Source organism: Ciconia boyciana, chromosome 8 (assembly GCF_034638445.1).
Source record: "Ciconia boyciana chromosome 8, ASM3463844v1, whole genome shotgun sequence".
Lineage (NCBI taxonomy): Eukaryota > Metazoa > Chordata > Aves > Ciconiiformes > Ciconiidae > Ciconia > Ciconia boyciana.
Genome location: NC_132941.1, coordinates 18,136,029 through 18,157,378, shown reverse-complemented (window position 1 = coordinate 18,157,378; position 21,350 = coordinate 18,136,029). Strand labels below are relative to the sequence as shown.

General features: G+C 38.5%; 2 protein-coding genes across 4 annotated transcripts; one reads left to right on the top strand and one right to left on the bottom strand.

Moving 5' to 3' along the window:
* Positions 1 to 416: 416 nt before the first annotated feature.
* MPHOSPH10 (M-phase phosphoprotein 10) lies at positions 417 to 10,192 on the bottom strand. 3 transcript variants are annotated; one of them, XM_072870014.1, is made up of 12 exons: positions 10,065 to 10,192; positions 9,164 to 9,288; positions 6,887 to 7,535; positions 5,890 to 6,038; positions 5,332 to 5,506; positions 4,877 to 5,018; positions 4,396 to 4,463; positions 3,558 to 3,695; positions 3,219 to 3,329; positions 2,868 to 2,975; positions 2,086 to 2,316; positions 417 to 615 (listed from the first exon to the last, which is right to left on the bottom strand). In XM_072870014.1, exons 2-12 carry the CDS (start codon positions 9,196 to 9,198, stop codon positions 466 to 468), a joined length of 1,956 nt encoding a protein of 651 aa, XP_072726115.1. In that variant the 5' UTR covers positions 9,199 to 9,288; positions 10,065 to 10,192; the 3' UTR covers positions 417 to 465. The 3 variants fall into 3 exon arrangements, with proteins under 3 accessions (XP_072726115.1, XP_072726116.1, XP_072726114.1); XM_072870015.1 differs by lacking the exon at positions 10,065 to 10,192 and adding an exon at positions 9,765 to 9,911; XM_072870013.1 differs by lacking the exons at positions 9,164 to 9,288; positions 10,065 to 10,192 and adding an exon at positions 8,349 to 8,821.
* On the top strand, positions 10,188 to 20,525 carry MCEE (methylmalonyl-CoA epimerase). The gene is made up of 3 exons (XM_072870017.1): positions 10,188 to 10,319; positions 15,260 to 15,600; positions 18,961 to 20,525. The coding sequence occupies exons 1-3, from the start codon at positions 10,289 to 10,291 to the stop codon at positions 19,111 to 19,113; spliced, it is 525 nt and encodes a 174-aa protein (XP_072726118.1). The 5' UTR covers positions 10,188 to 10,288; the 3' UTR covers positions 19,114 to 20,525.
* Positions 20,526 to 21,350: the final 825 nt, after the last annotated feature.

Genomic DNA, 21,350 nt, shown 5'->3' with positions numbered 1-21,350 from the left:
AATATTTCCACCTGAAAAAATATCCTTTAAGTTAAAAGATACCATTTGCTTACTCTGAGTTACTGCAGGCTTAAAAACCCTCCGTGTCCTCCCCGTTTGATAAAATGGGAATAATAAATATTCAATAAATGCAGTTATTCCTGCAATCCATACAGGGCTATTACAACAGCAGATACAAAAGCTATGGACTATAGCTTGAAGAGACAGCATAGTCAAAACACAAACATGAAGTAATCTACATGGTTATGTAACTGCCCCTAGCAAGAAGCTTTCTTTTTAGAATAAAAAGACAAAAATGAGAGTTCTATGGTAGAAAATAAAAGTAAAACCTAAAGGAAAGTGTCTTTACATCACCTTAGATGTTCACAGAACATTTTCAAGATCGACACAGAATAAAACCTACTCAAATTCAGCATTCACATAGAAACACTTTAATATATACAAGATGCGACGTACATAAAAAAGTTACAATTTCAGTTTATGAACAGAGAGTGCTTTCTGCTTCTTCTGTTTCTTCTTTAATTTGTTTGCGTCTTTGATTTGCATTTTTACTTGATCTTGTAGTTGAGAAAAGAAGGCCTGAGATGATTTCAAGACCTTGTCTTTACCTTCATCCTGTCAATGGACAAAATATTTGTTATAACCAAGAAATGTACAAACAGTACCAGTACTAGTTACTCACACATAATGGTATTTGAGTTGAAAATCAGTTATCAGATTTTTTTTTTTAAAGGGTATTTTTCACTGCATTCTTATACCATTCCTGCTATCTAAAGAAATAAAGAGTATGATCCCTTTCTAATTAGCAATTAGCATGGTAGGTAAGAACAGGCATCAAGAAGAGATCTTTGCACATCATGAGCTACAACTACATATCTATATTTTGTGTTCTGCTCTCCTTTTGAAAAGGTAAGCACAAACGTTTTAGAAGTAATCAAGTAATTTTTCCTATTAGTTTCTAATACCTCAAAATTTCAAAGATTTAAAAAATTTAATTTATAAGGCATCATAGGTGGTACACAAGTTTACTGATTTTGTTTTGCATGCTATAAAACAATCTGATGAGATTATAGAGAAGGCTCCACAATAAGTAGAAAGTAAAATAGGAATATTCTATTTTGAGATAGCTTAAGTTACTCAAAGCTTAGAAAGAACTAAATAGAAACCTCATCTTCAATTATGCATGCAAGTAGTCCCATTTCATCAAGGGAACAGTTCAAATGCAGGAAATAAGAGCATAAGTCTTAGTATTTGCAGGAACACCATCCTGTGAGCTTTGAAGTAAATAAAAAGTAGTACCTAATGCAAACAATCATTTCTGCTTTGTGCATATACTTTGATATAAAGTAGTTGTATCACACAATTTTTTCATGTTTTTCCATATCAAAAGATTAAGTTGCTTACAAATTCAAATATATTTTATACTCTGAATAAGCTTCTAAAGGTTCCAACAACCATTTAGGTATGATTTATTCATAATTAAAGCAATAATATCTACATAAATATGCATTATAAACAAGAGGGTCACTGCGAAGTGCAACCAGAGCTGTATATTTTTAGGCCTCTATATTGACATCAAGCTGTCAGGATAATCAGCCAAATCAGGACTAAAAAGGCATTCAACACTACTTTGCAGAAGACAGCTACAAGTATGGATCAGAACAGTCCTTCCAAAACTGTAGTTCAAAAGAATACAGGGGAAAGCGGGCAGGGCAGTGGAGAAAGAAAGAAAGAAAGGAAAAAAAAAAAAGAAGTATGCATCTGCCCTTTCCCTGTCTTCTTCCTACCTCTTTCTTTCCAGCAGCTACATTTACCTTTTATATTTGATCAGACATAAATAAGGAAACAAGTTTGGGTGGTAAGCAGATATACTACTTGTGCACAAGATTTTTTGAGGGGATGGAGAAAGATTAGGAGATGTAGCTGTGCCAAGAGGGATGGGAGGGAAACAAACCCTATACTCTGTAATTCTTTATGATAAAGTTACCTTTCCTCTCTCTAGTGAAGTATTATCTATCCTTGGGATTTTAATATTCTTTAGCTGGGAAGCTCCAAGTTATACAGGACTACTTAAGAAAGCCTTACCTTGAGCAGAGATGCTTTGCCTTCTTTTGTAAGCTTTTTTAATTTTGCTGCAGCAGCTTTTTTGCTAAGTTTTGTGCCTTGTTCCGGTTTCATCTTTTCAAGAAGCTTTTGACGTTTCTCCTTTTCTCTTAGCTTCATACGTTTACGAAGCTTTTTCTTTCTTCGTTCTCGTTTTTTGTCTGTGGGAGTCTTTTCTGCATCTGTTTTTACATCACCAGCTTTGTTCTTTTCCTAAAGAGAACAAGATCTCTAGATCCATAAGCGTGCAAAAGACAAGACTCACTTCACAGTACTCAAATCTGTCTTCATTTCAAGTGGTTAGCCAGCTCAGGGCAATGCCGCATTAAGGCAAAGGCCAAAAACTGGCAAAAGTTGGGAAGTGAGATTTGTACAATTGATCGAAGATACGCTAATTGCTCTTCCCTATTGTCATTTAGCTTTCCCTTTCCAAATACTCATATATACGTTGGGAAAATAAGTTGCCATCACATAATAGTTGAGAACAAAAGTGAAGCATAATATTATGGCGTAGCGTAGCCAAATAAAATTAACTTTCCCCTCCTTCCAGTTATGCAAAAAAAAAAAAAAAAAAAGCACACACCTGCCCCCCCACAAAACCCCAACACCAACCAACACCAAAATGCTAGGCAAGAAGGTCTACAAGGTGAGGAACCCAGGGTGGGAGGGGGCACAATTCTCCCACTGATCTAGCAGCCAGCACACCCTTCTATCAACGATACAGATCCTCTACAGATCCTTACATGATTTTGATTTATATTTACCTTGATCTCCTCTGGTGCTAAGAGAGCAGCATCACTAACAGCAACAGGTGCTACTTCTTCCATACTTATAGCTGGAAGGTTCGAAACTATTTTAACTTCTGGCACAGGCTAGAAATAAGGAAACATATTCAGGACTGAGCACACCATCTCACAGCAGCTCACAGATAACTGAAGATACTAAATGTTTGGTTTTGTTTAAAGGCAATTATAGTGCATTTAATATGAAATAAGAACAAGCTCAGTAACACTCAATGTTTATTTTACGTTCTATTTCCCAAATATATTTTAAAGTATCTAGTTTCAAAGAGGGGGGAAAAAAACCCTCCAACTTTATGAAACTTATGTACTTACTGGTTTGGGTGTGAAGTGGAAGTTACAAAGTGCATCCAACTTCAGGAACAGTGAATCCATCATTTCCTGAATTTCTTTGTGTTCGGGATTTTCTTCCTCTTCAGTCTTTTGCTGCATTAATAACGCAATGTTACTGCAACACCATTCATAAATCTATTTTACTTCTACAAGACTCATAACACCACAATATACAATTCAGAGCCATTTCACTGGCAAACGCTCAGAGAAAGACTGAAGTACTTCCACAAAGCTGAAAGCAGAGTTAGCAGTGTACAAATGAAGATGTAAGATTATGTGATGTGAACTTCAAACTGAAAGGAATGGCATTGCTTACATTACCTGGTGAAGTTTCATGTATTCTTGCTCATAGATCTCAGCAAGGCTCAGTTTACTCTTTTCATGATCCAAAGTGATACGTTTCTTGTATTCAAAAGCCTCCTCTTTTGGTTTTTCTTTCGGTACTACATCATCCCATGCCTGAGAAAGTCTTAAATTAATGACCAAAGGCAACTACAGTCAAGTATCAGGTGCTACAGCTTATTTAGAACATTTTCCATATTACTTATCTGACACGTTAACTAGTTTATGCATGTGGCTTCCCAGGAACTCATCAAGTTTCACACTTTCATTTGAAAAAAAAAGTAATAAAAGACTTACAGCTCTAGCTTGTGTGCTTATTTTTAGTGGATTGGGGTAAAAATTGTGTAACAACTGTGTAATTTTCTTAAGCACTTAAATACTCTCCCCCCATAGCACCAATTTTTATTCAACTAACAATAAGCCTCAACAAGCTGTGGGATACAAGTCTTATCAGTGACTTTTAAGAAAAATTAAGTAAACAATTGAGTTTTGGTTAGCATTCAGAATGCTCAGAGCACTACAGTTACAGTCATAGAAAAAATTTACAGACTGGCATTATATTCCAAATAAACTCCTTATAGCTTTATCCGCAAATACTCATTTTTTTGAAGCGCACCAAAACCTAGCATATAACAGGCATGTAAAAACAGAGCTCCTTAGAAATCTAAAGACACATTCCTCAAGGCAAAAGAATAAAACAACCAGTTGCAGAAATTAAGATAACTCTACACCTAACATTAAGAGCTTTAAACTTGTCCTTGGAACGTGAATCAAGTCTATGAACAAAATAGGGAGGAACAAGTAAGATAATATTAACCTCATCCAATATTCTCTGTTTAATGATGTCTTCAAGCTGAAAAGTAGTTTCTTCCGTGATCACAGGTGCTGAGAGGAGAAAGAGAAGAATTTTAAGATTAACATTTCTCCAGCAAGAAATACTTTTTGTTCTATGCAGAATAAACAACAGAAAAAGTAAAGCCTTAACAAAAATGTAGTAATTGAAGGTGAGGTAAGTAAATAATGTTTTCCTCTATCTTGAAGAGAGTAATTATATTATGTAAGGCTTGTAAATGACTAAATCTGCCACCAAATTAATGAACTTTCAGTTAAGTTAAAAATTATACCTTCCTGTAGTTTCCACCACGAAAATGCACAACCTCAAAAACGCACTGAGAAGTTTAACTTACTGTTTTGTTATCCAGCTCTTGAGTCACAGGTGTTTTCAGCAAGGTCCAAAGGGAAGAAAACCCAATATGGTATGCAACATGCTTTCAGGAAAGCCCTCTCTCACTACTTACCCATTCGGACTGCATGGTCAAAAAGTACCGTTTCCTCCAAAAGGCTGTTTTCAGGTCGTTTTTGTCCAGTCACTTCTCCTTTAAGCTGCCAAGGTTTCTCCTCTAACAACTCTTCTTCTAAACTTTTTATTTTTTTGCTCATCTGAAAAACACAATTTCCTCATAAGTTTAAAACATAGAGCTCACAAGTAAACTCAAGGCAAGAAATTAATAGTTATTTCAGGTACTTAACTCCTCCTCACATAAAGATGAGGGAATATGTGACTGCATATAAATCCGATGTAGATAAGACACTTTTTCCCCCCCTTAATTTGTAGATAAGACACTTTTTTCCCCCCTTAATTTGTAGATAGCCTATTCATATTTGCTAGACTTTGAACAAATCACACAATCATTAAAAAAATAAAATCTGCCACTGTTTCAAAGTATTAGCAAAATAAAAAACAAACAGTTACCTTTTCCTGTCTCTTCTCAAAAGAAGACTTTATTTCACTGGGATCAATGCCCTTCTCTAATTGCGTATCAGTAACATCTTCTGTTTCACTGTCATCTGGCAAACTAAAAGTAACTTTTTTAGAGGCTTCTTTACTTCTCATACTCTCCATCACCATTTCATTCATATCCTCGACCCTGTAACATTAAAATTTAATATACAATAAAGGTTGAAAAGCCTCTATAATTTTTTACATGAAGATATTTCAGCCATTAGATGTTTACCTGTTACAACTAACCCACAGTTAAGAAATACAATAGGCTTTCATTGAAACCTAAAGGCAGGAGACACTAGGGAAACCTCGATATATTACAAATAACTTTCAAAAACTGAAGTTACAGCTATTAAATGATTTATTCAAATAGATATCAAAATACTCTAAAGATAAGTAAATAAACTACTTTTTAAATACGGTGACAATGCAAACCATGAACATAGTGACCTTGGAATTCACACTTTATTTTCTACTTCAGTGTAAAATTACAAGGACATTTTAACTACAAATAATGCATATACTTACTCAGACATGCTTTCTTCATTCTCCTCTTCAATAGCACTGTCTGCTTCCTCTTCCTGATCATCTTCAACATCATTAGCTACTAAATCATCATTGTCATCGACTGGATCAAAGAAATCTTTGTATGTCAAGTCTCTAGAACTCTTAATTGGCTAAGAAGAGGAGAGGAGAAAAAAAAACCCAAACCAAAACTGTTAGGCTGACAGAAGTCTAAGGGTATTCTGTCTTCTAAAGTCTTTAGCAGCTGGGGAACAGCACTACTTGTATAACAGTAATTCAGTTTACTGAAGCATTAACCTGTGGTAGGGAATCTTAGTAAAACTAATCTGCTTTACAAGTACTTAAAATATTCTACCATTTAAATTAATTTCCAATTTCAACATATACAGAAGTCAAAGAGCAGTAGATTTTGCCAATTATTTGTTGGAATACATACACATTTCCTTATGCACTGGGCATAGGTCTTACTTGCTAGTGAGGCTCTCTGGTAATATTAAATAATAAAAGATTTATTTTTGAAACAAGTACTCAGCAACTTAAGTTAAATCAGAGTTACAAAGCCATGTCCCTGGAAAAAGAAGTTGCCAAAAGCCCTTTGCTATGCATCAGTCATCGTAGTGATCTCTAATTGCCAGATGTCAATGCTGAGTGACACATCTTTTTCATTTGCTGGGTCACCTATTCTGCCAGTTCTGCAAGGTCACTTATTTCTTCTGACATGCTACCTCTTCCATTATTCATGCAAAAACCCAAGACCCATCTAAAGAGAGACTGGAATTGCATGACGGTATGTTCGCCTACACTAAGACATTTTGATAACAGATATTCATGTCAAGTATATTATTAAAGTAAAGCTTCAGAAGTAATCATTAGTCATCTAAGGAAATTTAACTTGGTGGTTTCTACTCAGAATTCAACAATTTATAGTCACCCTAATGGATATCAGATCTTGATTTAAAGGAAAAGAGAGATCAGAATATTAATTTACTGATATTCTTACTTTGACTTTAGCTTCTTCAGACTCTTCTTCCTCATCATCTGAGAGGATGTCTTCAAAATAATTAATATCTTCTTCCTCCTCCCTGTTTTCCTTCTCTGCATGTTCTAAAAAAGCTTCCATCTCAGCCAGCTTGAAAAACTTGTCATCCACTATAGATTTTCTTCCCATTATTTTCAGTGTGGTTTCCTTGGCTGTTTTAGTTTGTTGCTCCAGTGCTTCAATATCAAAGTCAATATCAGAATCCTCATCACTGTATTTCTGCATTATGCTTTCTCTGAGTTTACTTTGCTTTTCTTTAGCTTTAGTTTTCTCTTTTGTATAAACATTCTTCTGTTCAGTTTCTGCTTCCATGATGTTGTCTTCCAATTCCTTGTTGCTGCTGGTCTCTGCATCAGAGCCATCCTCTTCCTGGTCTGAGAAAAGGCAAAGATCTTCATCCTCAGCATCCCTTGCAATGGATTTCTTGAAGAAGTCGAGAACTGCATTGTTCTGGAGCTCTAGCTGTTGCCAAATCTGTTCTTCATCAAAATTTTCTATCACCAGCTCTTTTAGAGGACCCCCACGAACTATATTACTTCCCAGAGCTTTATTCAAATCATAGAGAGTCTTTGTTAATGCTCTGAAGTCAGCAGCCAGTCCATCTTGCACACTAAAAGTAGAAAAAAAAATTAAGAGCTTTAAAAAGCACAAGAGTTAATATTTTTTATTTTCTATTTTGCAGAATTCACTAGCTTTCATTAATTTTACACCTTCCATTAAGTTAATCACATGGTCACCCCGCAGCTCTTTTTATATCTGCTTAGGTATTTTGGTACTACAGAATAGCACCTTTCAACAATTACTGCTATTGCTTAACTTTCTGCACATGTCTTGGAGTACTGCTACTAAACATTCCTAGAAATAGACATAATTATTAAGCCTTTCAGCTTTGTGTATGAAGTAGCAGCTGGACAGAATATTCTCTATAGTTGCATCTTATTACATCTTGATCATATTTAAGCACTCCAGACGCTTTGGGGAAGTAAATAATATAGCACTAAACACCTCAAACATCCAAGATACAGACCCTTGGTTTTAAAAAGGTAATTGTCTTCCTCCAATGCCTTACTCCTCAGCTTTTATATTTGGGTAGTCTCTTCCAGTTTCTTCTGTAGAGCTACCAATGCTTCAACATAGCTGACTGAAACAGAAACCTCCGTTTCCTAATTCCCGAACGCTGAAGAAAGGAATAGGATACTGCAGCAGCCGTGGCAGAAGCCCCAGCCAGGTCTCGACGCTGTTAATAGCGCGTTTCAGGAGAGCTCTGCAGCACCAGGGGTAGCCGAGAAGCGCCGGCCGGCCGGCTGGCACGAGGTCTCCCCTCCCCGAGCACTGAGGCCTGCACAAATCGCAGAGCGCTACGGGCACGGGCGCACACTCCGGCATTTGGGGGGCTCCCCAGACCCCGGGAAACCCGCAGTACCTGAGGAAGCGCTCCGGACGCGCCGCGGCAGCACCCGCCACCCTGAGGCACGTCTCCAGACCCTTCACAGCCGCCATCTTCCCGCCGGCCGCAGCGCGTGGAGCAACCTGGCACCGCCTCCCCGAGGCCGCCGGCTAAACGGTCCGGACGACTCCCGCGGCCGGCGCCAAGGTTCCGCATACAGGAGTTCTGCCTCGCGGTGTTTTACACCCACAGAGGCAGGAGCCGGCTCGGCCCGGCCCGCCTCCCAGTCCGTGCTTTTGTCACAGAACCGCCTCGTTTATTCATGCCACACCCGCTTCTTCAGGTGGGCCTGCTCGCGTTCGCAGTGAACCGCAAGCAGGATATTGCAGAGTCATCTGCTGATGGCTGATGCTTCCTCCCCTTGGAAGAGCGTGGTATTGCTCTCGATTGGGATGTTCATCAGCACTGAAAAACCTGCTCTAAATATAGTAAAGCTACAGTCCTCTTACTTGGCAGTTTTGTTTCTCCGACCTAGATACAAGGGCTATTTTGGAACCACACACTTCCAGCTGATTCTGTGAGCAAAATGCCCGTTGTTATCTGACGTCTCCAAGCTCCCAGCTAACTAGGCACGCATTCGCATGCCTACGCAATTAGCGAGCACTGCCCAGTGTTCAACTGCTTTGTTACTTTACATCATATAGTTTCCTTAAAGTTTATTTTATAAAGTCAAATTAAGCACTACACCCACAGACCCTGGTGAAGAAGCTGCTGCAGCTGGAGGAGACGATCCATTCCTCCACCATGCTGCAAAATGCCTTAGCAGGGGCTGCCCCCTGGGCTGCACTCACCCGGCCTGCTGCCGTTCCCAGTCATCTGTGGCCATTCAGCACCTGGACCCAAAAGTGTGACAAACCTTCTAACTTTGTTCTTGCTGTTGCCTCTGCCGTTCCTCTGCTGCTTTCATGTTTCCTTCCTACCAAAAAAATAAGTCTTTTCAGTGCACAAAAAACAAAGCCCTGCTATGCAACTTCTGCGTGTCCTCTCATTGAGACTCCGTACCCTCAAAAAAACATTGTGTGGGGCAGGGCCCAGACAGCTGAGGCATGAGTATGACCCGTACCTGTGCTTCTCTGAACATCATAAACATATCTGACACTTTACAACCTGGGCTGGAAGCAGAAAGTGTCATGTACCGATGGGACTTTCAAATACCCATTTTGAACACTGATTTTGAGCTGCACTTTTAATTATTCAAATATTATCAGATTTGAAATGGCACAAGCTGTTGATACATTTAGGATCTATCACAGCAACTTGCAATGTTTTACACCCCTGACACAAGAAGGAACAGAACACCAGAAGACAGCCTGCTCATTGTCCCAAGTCTCTTTTGCACAATGCTTTAGTCAGAAAACTTTCTCTCTACATACGTCCCCTGCTATAGCTGACCTCTTTTGCACTTTCCTTTTCAAATAAATACAGTGCCCAGAACTGCCCCTGCAGAGGCTCGCGGCAGCACGGCTGAGGCTCGCTGCACAGCCGCCTCCCCGCAGTCAGGCATCGGCTTCAGCTCCAGGGCGGCCGCCCCGGGCCGCGCACGCTGGCTGGCAGCGGCCGTAGCGGCCGCCCCTGCGCGGTGGAGCTTCCTCCTTCTGGTAAAGGCACCGGGCGGCTCCCCCACCCGCCGCAGCGAGGGCTCACCAGCCCCTCGCCGGGACACAGCCATTGCCACCGCCGGTGCCCTCGTACCAAGACGCTCCGGTGGCGCCGGTCCTACAAACACAGCCGCGGGCTGTCACCGCGACGAAGGGCTCCCTGTGCGGGCGCGCCTTCAGCTCTGGGCGGTCGGGGGACGACTCGGCCCCGACGGGGGCGGCGGCCGCCGCTGTGGTGACGGCGGAGGGCGGCCGCTTCCCCGCGACCAGGCCCCGCCTGCCTGCGGCCGGGCTGGGTGCGAGCGGCGGGGCGGCGAGATGGCGGCCTCCCTGGGGCGCGCGGCGGCCGGTAACGCAGGGGCCGGGCGGGCCGGCGGCGGGGTGGGCGGCGGGACCGGTGAGGGCCAGCGCGACCTCAGGCCTGGGCACGGGGCGGCCGCGGGGCTCGGTGCCCGCTCCGGCCCGGAGCTCTTGCCCCGTGGCGGCGGGCACTCCCGCTTCGCGCTGGGGCCGGGCGGGCGGGCCGTCAGGGCGGGATCACGCCGCCCCTCCGCGCCCTGAAGTGCGGGAACGTGCCCGAGGCTCTCTGTGGGAGCCTTATAGGCCCAAACAAAAGAGAATTGCCTTTATAAATAAAAACAAGGTCTTCTGATCCAGATGACAGATACATTAACAACTGACATTATCTGGCTTAGAATAAACTTGGGCAGCAAACTCCGAACTTAAGGTGCAAGGAGGAGCTTGTCTTTTTAAGGTCCAACTTGGTGGTCAAATGCAAAATAATTTCCCGTTCATTATAATTATCTGGACCATTCACTCTCTTAATAGTAAGTAACGGCAGGTTAAACTCACCGTACCTAAACCACTCTGTTTTACTCGGTAGCCATAGACTGCAGAAGAAAGTGAATGAGAGGCTCAGTGCTGTCAGTGATCAATCAGTGGGATACTGGGAATGAAAACACCTTTGTATAATTGCACTTTGACGGAAGAAACCAGAGCTGCAGCAAACTGAGACGCAGTTTCTAGGAACTATGGAGCCCATGCGATTCCCAAAAGCCACTCCAGCACAGAGCAGAGCAGCACTGTGAATGACCTCAGCCTTTTGGCTGGCAAAGTTTCCAAGATGCTAACGCCACCTTGAAAGTTCTGGGATTTAAGAATGGCCAGACTATGCCCTTTCTCCATTTGGTCCAGAGAGCTAGAGCTCTGGTCCACACAGCCCCTGTATGCGAAACTCCCTATGGCGACAGCATCCTCTTCATGCTTGGGAGTTTTTCTCAACCTGAAATGGTTGACAACAGAGCAGTGCCCAGTGACAAGGTTCTTCTTACTGCAACCCACAGTTGTATAACCTCCCCACAGAGAACGTGACGAAATTCAGTTGGATTTGGCTTGCATTTGACTACTTAGCCATGTAAGTCAATGAACACTGCTCCACCTAAGGAGCAACAAGCCTATGAATAAACATTTGGAAGGATGAGGATCTCATTTTATGGGGTACTTTAGACTTGTTACTTCATGTTCATAATCTGCTGAAGAAGCTGAAGAATCTGCTGAAGAATCTGCTGAAGCTGAAGAAGCTGCTGAAGAATCTGAATTAAGCTGAAGAAGGTGACATACATTCTGCAGTATCACTGAGGCTAGGAAGCCAGCAATCATATATGAGAGCAGGGTCAGCTGAATCTTCTCTAAAGGACAAAATATCTAGAAAAATTCAGATTTGGTTGTGTGTGTTTGAAAAATTAGGTCTTGAAAGAAACCAGTAGGGGCAAATGCTGTATATACCAGGACAAGCAACTGCATGTGTGAATTTGGTCAGCATATGCAAGTTTTTCAAGCAGGACAGATAGTTGGATAGATACTTTAGTCACAGTGTCTACTGGCTTCAAAAGAAGCAAAGTCATTTTTTTTAACACTGGAGAAAGTTAAGAATTACTTGAATAATTCTGTAAGTCAGTGGATAAATGCTTTTGTGATTGAAGAATTTAGCAACAACAGTTAATAGGACTAGTTTTGTGATATATGCATAAATATAAGTGAGTGTTTCCTGAAACATGAAAGTGATGGGGTTTCAATCTGAAGTTTGCTGAAAAGCTTTCTTTTTCACTGCAGGGTCATCTTTTGATTATTGGGTTAGAAGAAGAAGATTAGAATTTTAAGTAACTAATCTATATAGTTACTAATCTATATAATGCAAGAAAAACACATGCTTTTTGTTTAATCTTAGTAAATTCATACTGGTAATTATGGGTTTAAAATTAAAGCTCTATATGCATATGACTAGAGCTAGGATAAATTCACAAGACTTTATAGAATAAAGTAAAAACACCCCCCAAACCTGCTGAAGAGTCCTCTGCCCCTACATACTCCTAGGAAAAATATATAGACTTCAACCACCCAATCCGTTAAGTGAGAGGAGGAAATGGAGAGATGCATAAATAATATTGTCATATGAGTGGGCATTTAAGTGTCTTTGACTTTACAAGAATCCTAGGAATATACTTCACTTTTTCAATCTATTATCTTTCCAGGAAACACCACAAAAACCAAATGTTTCTTGGGCAGAACCCAACAGAAATAGCATTTTCTATTCTTTTTGCTTATTGCTTCAGCAATAGCTGAGTAGCAGTCTGTGTCTCTACTTTCTGTCAATTTACTTGAAAATAGACAAAATACAAATTAAATTATAATAGCCATGTAGTCATATGCCCTGTGTGAAGTACAGCAAGAATTATAGATGGGAGATGTCAAAAAGAATGGGAAAAATCCTGGCCTTTCCCATCAGTAAAGACTGCTTGAAAAATCTACGTTAGTAGTATTTCTACTGAACTGTGGTCTGTTAATATTTGGAAGAAGGAATGAAACAATAAAAGGCTCTAGGAAACATAACAAATTATATAATATGTGATCCTTATCTTTCAAAGGATTTTTCTCTTTTGGAGAATACTGACCTCCTCTAAGTGGAAAACTATCTCTTGCTTCAGCAAGAATTGAATCAGGTCTTAAGAAATTATTGTAGGAAACAGAGCTACTTATGTAGAATCTTAGGTGGACAGAAAAGACTGTATGGCGGGTGTTTGGGGTTTTTTTATTTTATTTTTTAATGCATTAGTTACTCTGGTGATCTGGTCAAACTCTAGTCTAGTTAATTATCCATGCCTCTAATTATGCCAACTAGATACTGCATGTTTCTTATTTTGTACATTATAAACCATTGCATAGTATCGCTTCCTCAGGCAGTTGCTTTGTTCATCCCTGATACAGCTGCATTTAGATGGCAAGTCTATCTACAAAATAGTTTCAGCATAGACATTTGAAAAACAAGAATTTTTCTTCTGTGTAGAAGTTGCTAGGGGATTTTGTTTAACATGTAAAAAGTTAAAAGTACTTAGAAATATTGAGTTGCTCTACTATGCCAGTATCATAGCCTAAAGGTAACAAGTGAAAAAGAATTGTCCAGAACTTCTGGCCGTGATGAAGGAGATGACAGGATGTACTGTGTGAAAGGCTGGCAAGAAATATTTCAGGGCTTGCAGAACTGGACAAGTTTCTGGAAATTATGAATGTAGGATGTTGATTATTATCTAATGATTCTGAATAACTTTTGTGATACTAAGTCTTGGGAAGTATGTACATTGCATGTTGTAATTTTAAGTCTCAAATACACAGAAACACTTCTTCTTCCATCACAGCACAGTGCTCAGAAAGGCTTAGATTTAAGGACTGCATCAGTTGTCTTTGTGAAGAAAAACTGATAGCTGTAGAGTCTTGAACTCCTGTGAAATGGTAGTTCTCAGTTTCATACAGTGAAGCTAGCTGATTAATTACAGCTACTACTAACCTTACAAAGAGTCTAAAAAAATGCAAGCCAGGCTATCCTGAGTGTATTGCAAAGCATCCAGAATCTCAGTGCATCCTTGGCACAATCTCTTAGCAAAACAGCACATTTATGAATTTAAAGCTAAGAATGCCTCAAAGACTTCCAAAATGCTAAGATGCCTCTAGCTTGGCCTTGAGGCACTGGGAACTCCGACATGGCCTAAAGCAAACTGGCATGAAATTAAAATGTGGCTTGAATATATTCTTTCATCTAATTCTAATTCTGGTGCTAGAAACAACTGATATGATCACTATTTCTCCCCTACTCCCAACCTCTCCAGATTCTAGTACTCTGACAGATTAATTTTTAACGTAATTCATTTGTAAGTATCCTCATTTTATCTTTTTTTTGTGACTTACAAAAAAAACCCCAAGCAGCACTAGACCCTAGAATTATTTGTGAGCAATGCAGCAATTTGACACAGGTAGTGCAAAGTTCAGTACTGCCTTGTCAGAGCAGTCTGTGAAGAGTCCTGTAGATATCTAAGCAGTTTTTCATCGCACTGAGTTTCTCCATGACTTCTCCATCTTTTGTCTACATGTTAGCCCTTACCTTTGTGTCATATGGTCATCCAGTATTTTTTTATAATTAACTTTTCATTTATGGTGAGCCAAATAATATTATTTTTCTTTTGTAAGTCACACTGAAGTCAGTGGCATTAGTTGCATTAAAATATTCTAAATTGTTATTGGTCAGTTGGACATGATGTTGTTCACAGTACTTAGAACTGAAATATTTCTAAGCATCTTGAAACAGATTAGTGAAACTAAGTGTAAGACCTATATGGTATCTGAAAAGTAAGAACGGCAAATGACTTAACCATTGGAGAAAGAGAAAATAAGAAATCAGACTCAGGAGATTTTAGGATTTTTAGGATTCCTTAAGCCTCACATGCAACATGACATTTCTTGCCTTGCTCAAGTTAGTTTTGACAGCGGAGAGCTCAAGTCTTTTATCTTTTGGATCTTGCAGTATCAGTTCTGTCCAAGGTTTTGTTTCAGTTTTCTTGTTTGTTTGTTATAATTTCTACACGTATAGCCATATCCTCATTTCTGTCTATATTTTGTAAGAAGCTCTGAAAAATTCAGAAGTCACTTTTAAGTACATTATACAGTTGACTGTTACATTTGGCCATGTATTCCTCTTTTTAACAGGCATATGTCAGCATTTACATCAAATTTGTGTGGTTTTTTTTTTAATACTTGTGAATAATTACATACATAATTACATAATTTTCATTGAGCTGTTAGTACTACAGAATAATTCTTTCCTTGATCTCAGTCTGCCTTCAGCTTTGCACACTGGTGTGCTTATGACATAGGAGTTACATAGGCCTCATTGAAAGGGGAAAGAGCAGATATTGGTACTTTCACAAAAGCATTATATTGGTGCTATTCACTTTTTTTCAGGGCTTCTTACCAGGTTGCAGACTTCAGCTCCCACAATACGAACTCTATCATCATCGAATTCCTTTCCTCAAAACATTCCAAGCTGTTTATGGAAACTGGGCCGACTTAATCATGTAGCAATTGCAGTACCTGATTTGGAGAAAGCTCAATCTTTGTATAAAGATGTGCTAGGAGCACAGGTGAGCGAGACTGTTGCTCTTCCCGAACATGGTGTCTACACTGTTTTTGTGGAGCTGGGAAATACAAAGCTGGAACTTCTACATCCTTTAGGAGAGCAAAGTCCCATTGCAAGCTTTCTGCAAAAAAACAAGACTGGAGGAATGCATCATATCTGCATTGAGGTACTTTAACACAATATATCATAATAAGATAGAGATATTAAAGTATGCGTAATTTTTTCATAGGTTTGGCCTGTGTCAAGAACAAATATATAAGGCTGTCGTATTTGTGAGAATTTATATTGTATAAGAAGAAGTCTTAAAAGTGCCTTTTTTCTGTTTTGGAAATTACAGTTCAATTTCATGAGCTATGTGATGTTTTTTTCCTCTTTTATGCTATAAAGATTAAATTGGGGAGGGGAGGGTTAAGTATCCAATGTGGAAGGTGGACAAGCCCAAGGGCTTGTGAATAGTGTTTGACAGGTGTCAACTTCCTGACATAGAAAGGACATACACTGGAAGAAGATGGAGTTGTAAGTTTAAGCTAAGGCATAGTTTAGATTTTCAGAAGTTTCTTCCTGTTTGATATTTAGTTAATTGCATACAGAAGTAAAAAAAGATTGTCAGTCGTATTTACCAAACAGCAGTAAAGTCTCCAGAGTTTCTTCTGTCCTGTTCTTCCTTGTCCATCAAAGAGAGATTGGTCTGGAAGTACACAAGATGTAAAGGTGCTGGGTAAAGTAGTTATCTTATTTAGTATACTCATGTTTTTGTGTAGATGTTTGATGCAAAATTTAATGCTGCTGCCTATGATACATGTTTTTAATATTTTACAGATCTGAGTCTTGCAAACATTATTTCATGCAAAGTGTAATAATAAAAAGTAATGACATTACTGATGTGAGTAAAAATTGTTTTCAGAATGTAACATAAAGACCAGTGTTTGCAGTTGCATGCTTTCATTGAGAATTGAGAAATTTTGCATACACACAGGCATTGCAATTTTTCTTACATGAAGTTTGCCTATTTGCAGATATTCAGGAAGAAGAAAATTAATTCTTTTTAAATTGACCAGTCCTGCTATAGAAATGTGAAATACCTCAGCTGAACTTAGGAAATGGGGGGTGTAGAAGAAAGAAGTGATTTGCAGTAAGACTGAAAAAACCTCCAGCCCTCTGTAAGGCCAGTAGTACTTACTTATAGGTACAAAAGAAGGAAGTTGTAGGCACTTCTCAGCAAAAGAGCTCAAAGCTCCCAAGGGTTTCAAGGATATGTAATCCCTTTTAAGACATTTCAATAAATATTTGTTACCAGCTGAAACTGTTCTATGTAGATTCCATTTTGTATGAGAGATGATCTTGTTGCAGATAAACAAAAGATGGCTGTCAAGGGAAGTCATACTGTTAATTATGAAAACTGAGAAGACTGGGACATGCTAATTATACCATGTTGGACAACGTAGAAGTGTTGTCTTAAAAAAGAAAATTTATAACTGTATACAGGAGGTCTACCAAGCCAGGAGTCATAATCTAGCAGTTAATTTCCATTAATTGGGTGAGCTAGTGCTACTTGCAGCCAGATTTTCCTAAGTGAAGTCCGGTAACTCACTAATAGATTCTCTACGTTCTCTACAGAAAAAAAAAAAAGAAAAGAAAAAAATTGTCCTAAGTCCCTCATGTTTGTCTCCACATAAAAACAAACGGAAGATTATAGACTAATTTACATGGAGAAAAAAGCAATCCATTGTTGACCTCCTGTTTAAGTGGGACTGAAAACAGATTTGGTCACTACCATAGTCAATCAAAGACATATTAACCTCCCTCCTCCAATTTTCCATTCTCCTCAGAATGGAAAATCTTACAATTTCAAAGATATGTCATCTTCTGAAGTTGAGCAAAAATAGTTTTCAGAAAAACTATAAAAGAACTTCAGTATCAACTGATTGTTCATTTGAAATTTAAAAAATATTTTGTAGAAATGTCTTTCTATGAACAATTTTATTGCAAAAAGCTGAACTGTAAAAATTCTTTCCATACTGGAGAGGAAGCCTGACAAGTTTATCAAAATGCTTTTCATTTCTTCCTTATATCTTATTATTCAAAGGAAAATTTTAGACAGATGTTTTGATAGGGAATTTGTTTCAGACAAAATAAGCATTTTAAGAAGAAATTAAATTATTCCTGACCAGCTATAAATGAATTTAATACCTGCAATGAAATGCAGGCTGGACACTTGGTAGAATAAGAGAGAAATCTGAACCTGATACTCTCCTAACACGGATACACCCACAGGCCTTCCACTGTTTACTCTCACTGCTTCCTTCAGGATGCAGTAATTCATTCCAGCTGAGCCCAGACACAGTTCCTCTTCTGGCCATCTCTGCAGGACAAGAGCAGCAGCTGCAGTGGTTTTTCTGCTTGGGGAAACAACCTGGAGGGGGCTATGGCACACATTATGTGTGCTGTTTTATTTTAGATAAAACCTGACAGTAATTTATTTTTTTTTTAGCCAACTGGTAGTTGTGTGTAGGAAGAACTGTAGTGAGTTCAGAATTTTCATGAACAAAACTGCTGCAAACAAGTAGGAATTAACTGATGTCTGTTCCTCTGAATTAAAGCTAGGTACTTCCTTCTTCCCTACAATGGCATCATGCAAATTTATTCACCAAGTTATGTCCAGACACCTCAGTCTTGAAAAACGGCAATGCTATTATTTTAATTCTAGGTTTTTGTTGATTATTGACTATCGGATTTGCTAAACTGAGTGCTAATTTTACTATTTCAAAGAAGGAATGCATTTAAGGTTTGGGAAAATTCAAATTTCATCTGATGACATGATATCAGACTTAAGATCACATTATACAGCGTAGGCATGTTTTTGTTAATTACATATTTCTGCAGGAAACTGTACTGAAATATTATGTTAACGGCTATTATTATAATTAAGTTCAACAGGAAAACCAGGTCATATTCTGGGTATGTTTCTGATAATTCCAAGGTTTTTCTTAGGAAACTTTATGAAGCTTAACCTACTCAGGGGAGGATATATAAATCTAAAAGAGACTTTCCTTTTACCTTCTGCCCATTGCCCTCCCTTTTCACCAGCATCTAATGAGTCAGTGTTTTGCCATCAATTAGACAGGGAGGCATTCTTCTTTAGTTATTGATAGTTTGAAAGCAGTATGATCTTCTTAGTAATAGTAATGCAGAGTTTAGATTATTTATGGAGTCCTTATAAAATAACGACATAAAAAAATCAATGGGCTTTGTGCATGAGTGATTTTTGTTTAATAGTTTCTAAAATACAGCACAATTTATTTAAACAGTATTTTATATAATCTTCAAATAACAAACGCAAACTTCTGTAGGATTTTTATTTTTAACACTAGATGTTTTAAAACTGTTTTATAATTTATTTTCAGAATTATATTAGAATTTAGGAATAACATTTTAGTAAGGAATTATATTATTGCTCCTAAATGTATAATCTGCATAACACAGTGTAATATGTTAATTTGTGTGAACTGTATTTTTCTTTTATAAGGTTGATGACATAAAAGCGGCTATGACAGAACTGAAGGAAAAAAAGATACGAATATTGAGCGAAGAGCCAAAAATAGGTGCACATGGCAAACCTGTGATTTTTCTTCACCCTAAAGATTGCCACGGAGTCCTTGTGGAACTTGAGGAAGCTTGAGCTGTAATATTGACAAATAAAACAATAGATTAGTTGTGAAGTTACTGAGCTGGTGCTGGGAATATTGATGTGGTATTCAGTCTTTACAAGTTCACTGCAGTTCGTGTGGATTAAGTGCAGCTTTTGAGTACTGAAATTGTGCTACAGATTTAGGGTCGTTTTTGTTGTTGTTGATCTGATTTTCAGAATTAGTATGTTGACATTCTGAAATTCATTATGATTCTAAAGACGAACACATGAGCCAAGTTACATATGTAACATAGTAATTTATGTTCTGTTGCCTCGTGTTTGCAGCATGGTTTTACCTCTGTAACCACAGAAACTGCTTTCTAGGTCATCCCCCATTATTTTGTTCTACATTTCAGAGCAGAGACCCACTTCTCAGTGACAACAATATAGCTTAGATATTCCCTTTAGAAATAAAGGAAAAAGGAAGATTGTATTTTCTGTTTTCGCCATTCACCGTTTGTGCTTCACACTGATTGATTGGTTCATGCAATAAAAAAACCCTTATGTTATTGTATGGGTGTCTGCAATCAGTAAATAAGTTTTCCTTGGCATAACAATTACTGCCAAGGAAGTTACCAAGCATAAATCATCATTTAGTTGTTTTATGAACTCTGTGGATATGCAGGCAATGGAAGAGAAGTACCTGTGCAGTACAGTATTTCAGACTGTAATGCACTTGTCACATTTTAGTTTTTTCAGGTGTTGAGTATTTGTTTTTCAGGCTTTATCCATGGGAAGATATGTGGGAGAGACCTGAACGAATAGAGATTAGTCTTTTCACTTACTTTATAAATATTGTTTTCCTATGCAAAAGCACTTACAAAATCAGCGGAAAACACAAGTCTTGGTTACATACACTGTCTTGAACATCAGAGAGCATGCCAGCATACTTATGTTTCTGATAGACTGCAGTCACAGTTTGTTGACTTATTCATGGACAGACTTCACTTTATTGGTGTACATTAAGCAAGCAGTGTTTGTCCTGATACTTTCTTTTATAGGTTTGTTTCGACACATCAGCTGTAGAAATTGAAGACCTGCTGTTTCTCTCTCTAGTTTTCTTAATCCTTAAAAGTCATATTTTTTCCTAGCTAAACCACAATCTGAATTTTATATTTTCCTACATGTCTGCATATACAGTGAATAGTTTCAGCTTGATATGAAGTAAGTTCATTTTAGTTTAGGAGATTTTTTACTTAATGGAAATGGAATTATTTGTGTTCTGTGTCATGTTTGCTACAACAAAATACAAGTATCATGTTGACCTGAGATTTAAACAGGGCTTTAAAGACATTGATGCTTCCTTATGAATTTTACTTCTGAAAAAAACTCTGCAAAGCCATGCATTTTTTTAAACGAGATAGTTTTATACTCAAAATAAATACTCCTTCTGTCATATTTTAAGAAAAATACAGTCTTCCGCAGGGTTCTTGCATTTCATCAAATCACTGTTTAGAGGGTAGTTTGTGATCTAAATTCTAAATTGTTTGAATTTAGAAATCCTAAGGCTCATGATGGAAAAGCAGGATGATTTGATATTCCTGAAATATGATTCTGCCATTCTAGGAGACATTCTATTAGCAAAGCTGCTTTTGTCTTTCTGTTCTTTCAAAGATGGGGAGGCATCTTTTCTGCAAAACTAGCATAGGAATGCCAAGACTAGAAGCCTCGTTGGTTATGTGTCAAGGTAACTGAACAGAAGTCTTTGAACTTAATACCCTTAGTTTGGTGCAACAGAAAACAGGGCAGTCCTCCCTAGGTTCACATTCCATTTCTTTGTCCTGTCTGAAGGAGATGGAATTTTGTGTATGACATCTATCAATACACTCATAGTAGTAGCTTGATACAGTACTAGGGAATGGAGATTTTGAGTAAACAATACTTACTCCACTTGCCTCATTGTGCTCCCCATCTTATTAGAAGAAAGAGACTTGTAATGCTTTCAGCTGGTAACCAGCAATTTTCCTGACTGACTGCAGTGGGGTTGCCTAGCACTAAGTCAGCTGATGTATTTTGTTCATCATAACTAAGTCATGCTCTTATCTCACTCACAGTTAATACATTTCATCTGACTCCTCCTAAGGTGGAAGTCAAGATAGTAACAAAAAAACAAAACAAACAAAAAAGAGAGTTTAGGTCTGTAAAATTAGTCAATAGCCAAAACTGGGGCAGGCTTATTACAAGCTCTTACCATTTGGTGGGATCAGACCCCCTTACTTGTCTGGGTA

Excerpts from the sequence above, each read along its gene's own strand:
- MCEE (XM_072870017.1), top strand. The coding sequence starts at position 10,289 with ATGGCGGCCTCCCTGGGGCGCGCGGCGGCCG. Across the intron at positions 10,320-15,259 it reads CCTGGGGCGCGCGGCGGCCG|GGCTTCTTACCAGGTTGCAG; the intron begins GTAACGCAGGGG and ends ACTTTTTTTCAG. Across the intron at positions 15,601-18,960 it reads TGCATCATATCTGCATTGAG|GTTGATGACATAAAAGCGGC; the intron begins GTACTTTAACAC and ends TTCTTTTATAAG.
- MPHOSPH10 (XM_072870013.1), bottom strand. The coding sequence starts at position 8,425 with ATGGCGGCTGTGAAGGGTCTGGAGACGTGCCTCAGGGTGGCGGGTGCT. Across the intron at positions 5,019-5,331 it reads TTGAGAAGAGACAGGAAAAG|ATGAGCAAAAAAATAAAAAG; the intron begins GTAACTGTTTGT and ends TGTGTTTTTCAG. Across the intron at positions 3,696-4,395 it reads AACAGAGAATATTGGATGAG|GCATGGGATGATGTAGTACC; the intron begins GTTAATATTATC and ends AGACTTTCTCAG.